This window comes from Myotis davidii, unplaced genomic scaffold (genome assembly GCF_000327345.1).
Source record: "Myotis davidii unplaced genomic scaffold, ASM32734v1 scaffold726, whole genome shotgun sequence".
Lineage (NCBI taxonomy): Eukaryota > Metazoa > Chordata > Mammalia > Chiroptera > Vespertilionidae > Myotis > Myotis davidii.
Window position 1 is genome coordinate 2,704,813 of NW_006297808.1, and position 6,291 is coordinate 2,711,103.

At 57.8% G+C, this 6,291-nt stretch overlaps 1 protein-coding gene across 1 annotated transcript in view; it reads left to right on the forward strand.

The window, feature by feature from the left end:
* Positions 1 to 3: 3 nt before the first annotated feature.
* The window catches only part of PLOD3 (procollagen-lysine, 2-oxoglutarate 5-dioxygenase 3), a gene marked incomplete at its 5' end in the record, with an annotated part of 7,161 nt that continues 873 nt past the window's right edge, over positions 4 to 6,291 (forward strand). Inside the window, 18 exons of the mRNA XM_006773431.1 lie at positions 4 to 31; positions 377 to 468; positions 619 to 755; positions 866 to 1,029; positions 1,178 to 1,290; positions 1,462 to 1,525; positions 1,997 to 2,094; positions 2,365 to 2,466; positions 2,606 to 2,731; positions 3,019 to 3,140; positions 3,405 to 3,509; positions 3,622 to 3,747; positions 4,083 to 4,224; positions 4,309 to 4,422; positions 4,611 to 4,679; positions 5,181 to 5,285; positions 5,785 to 5,931; positions 6,092 to 6,217. Coding sequence (XP_006773494.1) covers positions 4 to 31; positions 377 to 468; positions 619 to 755; positions 866 to 1,029; positions 1,178 to 1,290; positions 1,462 to 1,525; positions 1,997 to 2,094; positions 2,365 to 2,466; positions 2,606 to 2,731; positions 3,019 to 3,140; positions 3,405 to 3,509; positions 3,622 to 3,747; positions 4,083 to 4,224; positions 4,309 to 4,422; positions 4,611 to 4,679; positions 5,181 to 5,285; positions 5,785 to 5,931; positions 6,092 to 6,217 — 1,980 coding nt within the window. The remainder of the gene's footprint in view (positions 32 to 376; positions 469 to 618; positions 756 to 865; positions 1,030 to 1,177; positions 1,291 to 1,461; positions 1,526 to 1,996; positions 2,095 to 2,364; positions 2,467 to 2,605; positions 2,732 to 3,018; positions 3,141 to 3,404; positions 3,510 to 3,621; positions 3,748 to 4,082; positions 4,225 to 4,308; positions 4,423 to 4,610; positions 4,680 to 5,180; positions 5,286 to 5,784; positions 5,932 to 6,091; positions 6,218 to 6,291) is intronic.

The window sequence follows — 6,291 nt, forward strand, 5'->3', positions numbered from 1 at the left end:
CGTCCCCGGGGCGGAAACCCTGTCAACCCAGGTGAACCCGCAGGGAGAGCCGGGCGAGCCCGGGGCTGCAGTGTCGGTGCGCCGGGGCCGGGGGGCAGGGTCGGGGTGGGGGCTCTCCCTCGCCAGTGCTCTTGGGGACGGAACCGCTCACTCCCACCCTGGACTACGGATCCGGCCTCCCCGTGCGGGCTGACCCCGCATTCCGGGTGTCACTGCTCTTCCTGGGGTCGAAGTTTCCTTGGGGGAGGATCTAAGAGGGATGGGGAAACAAAAAATACGGGGCGTGCGCAGAGTTTGAAGGAAGGGAAGAAAGCCTGAGATGAGTGCATGTGGGGCAGTGAGCTGGGGGAGTGTCCTCATTCCCTGCTGGTCACAGAGAAGTTGCTGGTGATCACCGTGGCCACAGCCCAGACGGAGGGGTACCGGCGTTTCCTGCGATCAGCCGAGTTCTTCAACTATACAGTGCGGGTGAGGAGAGGCGTGCCTCCTGGCGCTGGGAGTGGGGGTGTGGGGGGGAGGATTCCAGCTGGAGGAGTGCGCTGAGGGCTGGATGCCTGGGGTCCCCCGGTGAGCCTGGCCCGCTGAATGCCTGCCTGGCGCGGCGGATCTCCCCCACAGACACTGGGCCTGGGAGAGAAGTGGCGAGGGGGTGATGTGGCCAGAACAGTCGGTGGAGGACAGAAGGTCAGGTGGCTAAAGAAGGAAATGGAGAAATATGCCGACCGGGAGGATATGGTCATCATGTTTGTGGACAGGTAAAGGGGCTGGGGTAGGGAGAAAGGGGCTGGGCGGCAAACAAGAGGAAGAGGGTGAGGATACTAAGGTTCCCCGTGGCTGTCCTGTTCATCTTCCCCTTCCTTGCCAGCTATGATGTGATTCTGGCTGGCAGCCCCTCAGAACTGCTGAAGAAGTTTGTCCAGAGTGGCAGCCGCCTGCTGTTCTCTGCAGAGAGCTTCTGCTGGCCTGAGTGGGGGCTGGCAGAGCAGTACCCTGAGGTGGGCACGGGGAAGCGCTTCCTCAACTCTGGTGGTGAGTGGCAGAGTGCCTGAGGCAGAGGGACCTGGAGTGATGGGGTCTGGAGTGTTCCAGGTACCTGGAGCCCAGAGAGGGCGTGGAGACAGGTTCATGGGACCCAGGGAGTCTTGGAGTCAGCTCCTCTCCACCCCCTTCCCCACAGGATTCATTGGCTTTGCCCCCACCGTCCACCAGATTGTCCGCCAGTGGAAGTACAAGGACGACGATGATGATCAGCTGTTCTACACTCGACTCTATCTGGACCCAGGACTGAGGGTAGGGACGGACAGAGAAGAGGTGGCCACGTGCAGCTCTATGGGGATGGCAGGCCTTAGCTGAAGGCGAGAGAAGGGGTAAAGAGGCTTTGGGAAAGACGTAAAGAGAAAAGAGTGAGAGATGATGTCCCACCCCTTCTTGAATTAACTGCTCTATCTTATCCCATCCCAGGAGAAATTCAGCCTTAATCTGGATCATAAATCCCGGATCTTTCAGAACCTCAATGGGGCTTTAGGTGAGGTGAAAGGCAAATCAGAAGGGGAGATGAGAGAGGCTGCTGGGGGTCCTGGATTAGGAAGGGGATCCTGCTGGAATTGGGGTTGTCTTCAACTCATGTTTATGTTAACTTCATCAGATGTCTGAATGGCTGATAGATAACGTTGCATGGTGCTAACAGTGGTAAAAGCTGTGGCTGTCATACCTAACATCTATGAAACACACTATGTGCCAACGCCCTGGGTCAGGGGCTTTACTTCTGTAATTTCATTAACACAACAATGCTACAAAGGAGGACTGGGGTCTGTGGTTATCTACATGCTACAGATGAGGAAACTGCCTCTCTGAGGGGCCAGTGACTTGTCCAGGTCACACTGAAGGACATCCCCAGGGTGGCATCAGAGTAGCTGGATTCCCCCATATTTAGAAGCACCTGCTGCAGGGCAGTTTCAAGAGAAAGCAACTCTAAATCCTGGCATTTCTTCCCCAGATGAGGTGGTTTTAAAATTTGATCAAAATCGTGTGCGTATACGGAATGTGGCCTACGACACGCTTCCTGTTGTGGTGCATGGGAACGGTCCCACTAAGGTACCCCAATGGCTCATACCCTCAGCCCCAGCCTCTGCCCCATTCAATCTTGGCCCCACAACCTCTGTCCCTGCCTCAGACCTAATCCCAGCCCCTGAGAACCTCCCGCCCTTCTGAGCAGTTGGTCCTTCCCAGCCCCAGCAGAAGAGATATGAGGAGAGGTTCCCAATGCCCACTGCTCCCTTCCTTGTTCCTGTCTGTCTGCCCGACTTTTCTCATCTCTGGTGATGGGCTCCTCTGCCTAGCCTCTCTCCCTGTCTCTTCCCACAGCTCCAGCTGAATTACCTGGGAAACTATGTCCCCAATGGCTGGACTCCTGGGGGAGGCTGTGGATTCTGTGACCAGGACCGGAGGACACTCCCAGCGGGGCAGGTGAGGAGGGGTCGGGCAGGAGAGCACACTGAAGCAGGGGTGGCAGAGCTCCTGGGAACCCCCAAACCTGGCCAGGTGGTAGAGGACAGACCAAGTGGGAGTACCAGGCTTTCCATGAGCCCTGTCATGTATCTTCCAGCCTCTCCCCCGGGTGCTTCTGGCCGTGTTTGTGGAACAACCGACCCCGTTCCTGCCCCGCTTCCTGCAGAGGCTGATGCTCCTGGACTATCCCCCCGACAGGATCACCCTCTTCTTGCATAACAACGTGAGACATCCTGACAGTCTCTCCGTGTGGCCCTTCCAAGGGACCTGCCCCGATCAGAACTCCCCACTGCCCCCTGATTGCTTCCTACGCTCTGTTCACTCACCACCTTTCCTATCCCATCCCTCAGGTGCCATCTTCTCTATTTTTGTTACTCTATCTTTATTGTTGAAAGTGTTACAAATGTCCCCCTTTTTTCTCTCCATTGACCCCCTCCACCGCATCCTTGCCTCCCAGGTGCCATCTTCTCTGCCCTCTCAGCACCCTCCCCCATTTTCTCCCATCTCCAGGAGGTGTACCATGAGCCCCACATTGCCGACTCCTGGCCCCAGCTCCAGGACCACTTCTCAGCTGTGAAGCTGGTGGGGCCGGAGGAGGCCCTGACCCCAGGCGAGGCCAGGGACATGGCCATGTGAGTGAGACCTGGGCAGGGAGGATCAGTGGTGGAAAGGAGGTGGGAGGTGATGAGGCTGCCACCACTGTACCACCCTTCCTTCTCCATCCACCATCCAGCTTCTCCATGGCCTCCATAGTGCTGCCTTCCTGGCCTCCATATGTACTGTCCCTCCCTTGCCCCTCTCTCACAGACTGGACAACCTGGAGGTCCCAGAGTGAGGGGGAGTTTCACCCCCTCTGCAGCTGCTTCAGTTTCAGCTCCTCTGTCTGTTGGTCGCAGGGACAAGTGTCGGCAGGACCCCGAGTGTGAATTCTACTTCAGTCTGGACGCTGATGCCGTCATCACCAACCAGCAGGTTCTGCGCATCCTCATTGAAGAAAACAGGTTGCTTGCCTGGCTCAGCCAGAGGGTCCCCAAGTAGTCCCCCGGGGACCCCAGCTCCTTCCCTGGGCATGGGGCTCGCCTTTGCCCAGTCCTCACATCCACCTGTTCATAGGAAGGTCATAGCACCCATGCTGTCCCGCCATGGGAAGCTGTGGTCAAACTTCTGGGGAGCCCTGAGTCCTGACGAGTACTACGCGCGCTCCGAGGACTACGTGGAGTTGGTGCAGCGGAAGCGAGTGTGAGTCCTGCCAGGGCTGCAGCCCCTCTCCTCCTCCCACCTGGGCCTGAACAGATGCCCCCATCCTCTCCCAAAGCCTCCGTCTCAGGGATCTTCTGGTGCAGCTGTGGGTAGAAACTGACTGTGGAGGGGGACACTGGTGGGTTGTGACCAGCAGTGCTTGACAGAGGAAGTGAGGTGGCCTCTCAGCTCAGAGAGTGGGTGCCCTGACGGAAGAGGGCACCTGAGGGATGGGATAGGAAAGGTGGTGAGTGAACAGAGCGTAGGAACTGGGCTGAACTGGGCAGAATTTGGGGGGCTACCCACCTAGCTGACCCTAGTGTCGGTACCTCCAGGGGCGTGTGGAATGTGCCCTACATTTCCCAGGCATATGTGATCCGGGGGGAGACCTTAAGGACAGAGCTGCCTCAGAGGGAGGTGTTCTCCGGCAGTGATACCGACCCAGACATGGCCTTCTGTAAGAGCCTGAGGGACAAGGTGAGCATGGCAGCAGGACCCAGTGCTGGGGTGCCGGGAGGCAGCCACCTCGTGTCTCCTTCTCACACCCTCTCCCCACTCCAGGGCATCTTCCTCCATCTCAGCAATCAACATGAATTTGGCCGCCTCCTGGCCACTTCCCGGTATGACACAGACCACCTACACCCCGACCTCTGGCAGATCTTTGACAACCCCCTGGTGAGTAGGGAGCCCCTGGCTCAAAGAGTGTGAATGCCCTTCACTATAGGAGGATGCACATGGGCATGACACCCTTGCAGGACCTGCGACTGCCCAGGGAGGGGCTGTCCAGGTGCTGGGGTTTCCTGGGTGGGACCAGAGGAAGTAAAGAGGACACACATCAAGGTGTCCCCCTACCTCCTCCCCAGGACTGGAAGGAGCAGTATATTCACGAGAACTACAGCCGGGCTCTGGAAGGGGAGGGACTCGTGGAACAGGTGAGCCTCACTCAGGACCCCTTACTGCCTGATGGCTGTCATCCCTTGGGTCCACCGTCTGGATTAGTGGTTTCCAAACTGACTTTCCTCAGGTGCCTTAGGCTTTTCTCCTCGGGCACGATGAAGGCAAAGGCTGATCAGATAGGCTTTCAGCTCCCCACCCCAGCATCACTCAGCCTCTTGTCTACAAAATGACACTTTTGTGGAGAAGTTTGGAAAGCACTGTCTCAGAATCTGCGCCTCCAGGACGCTCCTGCCACTTGTGCTGTGTTCTCCATGCTGCTCCCATTGCCTCTGGCCGAGCCTCTCCTGGCCGAGCCCTTGCTGTGGCCCATCCCCTCACTCAGACCCCCATCCTCCTAGCTTCTCTCATCTCCTGGCTTCCCTTTCTCCTCCTGCTTTTTCTCTCCTTCGTTGGCTGCTTCCCCACTGTGTCCCCCTCCTCCCGTGTCACCCAGCCCTGTGACTGAACAAGTTATTCTTCCCCTGCCCTGTCCTTAGCCATGCCCAGATGTGTACTGGTTCCCCCTGCTCTCAGACCAGATGTGTGATGAGCTGGTGGAGGAAATGGAGCACTATGGTCAGTGGTCAGGAGGCCGGCATGAGGTGAGAGGGGCTGGGGAAGGGGAGAAGGGAGGACCCCTTCCAGGAGAAGGGAGCTGTTGGGTCCGATGGAGGGAAAATAGTATCAGGAGAGTGGGAACAGAGAGCGGTCCCCACGGGGATGGGCCCACAAGGGTCACAGCTGTATTTGTTTATTCATTTATGAAGAAATCCTTACTGGGCAGGTCCTCGATGCCAGCCCCTGAAGTGCACTGTTGAGTTGTGCAGGCCAAACACTGCCCTCTCACCTGTGCTGTCAGTAGCAGTAGCATGCCAGGTGCTGTGGGAGCCACAGTAGGGGCCCTTGGCCCAGACTTGGGGGACCAAGGGACCTCACAGAAGAGGTGCCATCTTAGCTGAGACTTAGACAATAAGAGTGGGTTAAGCTAAGAAGCGGTTGAGGCTGTTCCAGACGAGGTAACAGAGGCTTTAAGACCTGGGAGCAAGAGGAGAGGGGAGGCTGGCACTGCTTTGTCAAGGGCTCAGTGCCCACTGTCCACAGGACTCAAGACTAGCTGGAGGCTACGAGAATGTGCCCACCGTAGACATCCACATGAAGCAGGTGGGCTATGAGGACCAGTGGCTGCAGCTGCTGAGGACGTACGTGGGGCCCATGACTGAGAGCCTGTTCCCAGGCTACCACACCAAGGTGGGCGCTGCTCCTGCCACCCTTGCTCCCTCAACCTCCCCACGCCCCAGTCCCAGACCCCTGCAGCTACTCCCACTCCTTGGACAGCAGCTATCACTTCCTCAGAAGAGCCCCAGGACCTGAGGGTCATCCCTCCGCCTCTTTTCTCATGTCCCCACAGACCCGGGCAGTGATGAACTTTGTGGTCCGCTACCGGCCGGATGAACAGCCTTCTCTGCGGCCACATCATGATTCATCCACCTTCACTCTCAACGTTGCTCTCAACCACAAGGACCTGGATTATGAGGTGAGCCCCTAGTGTCTTCCCACTTCAGGGCACCACCAGGGTCCCTGCACACACACACACACACACACACACAC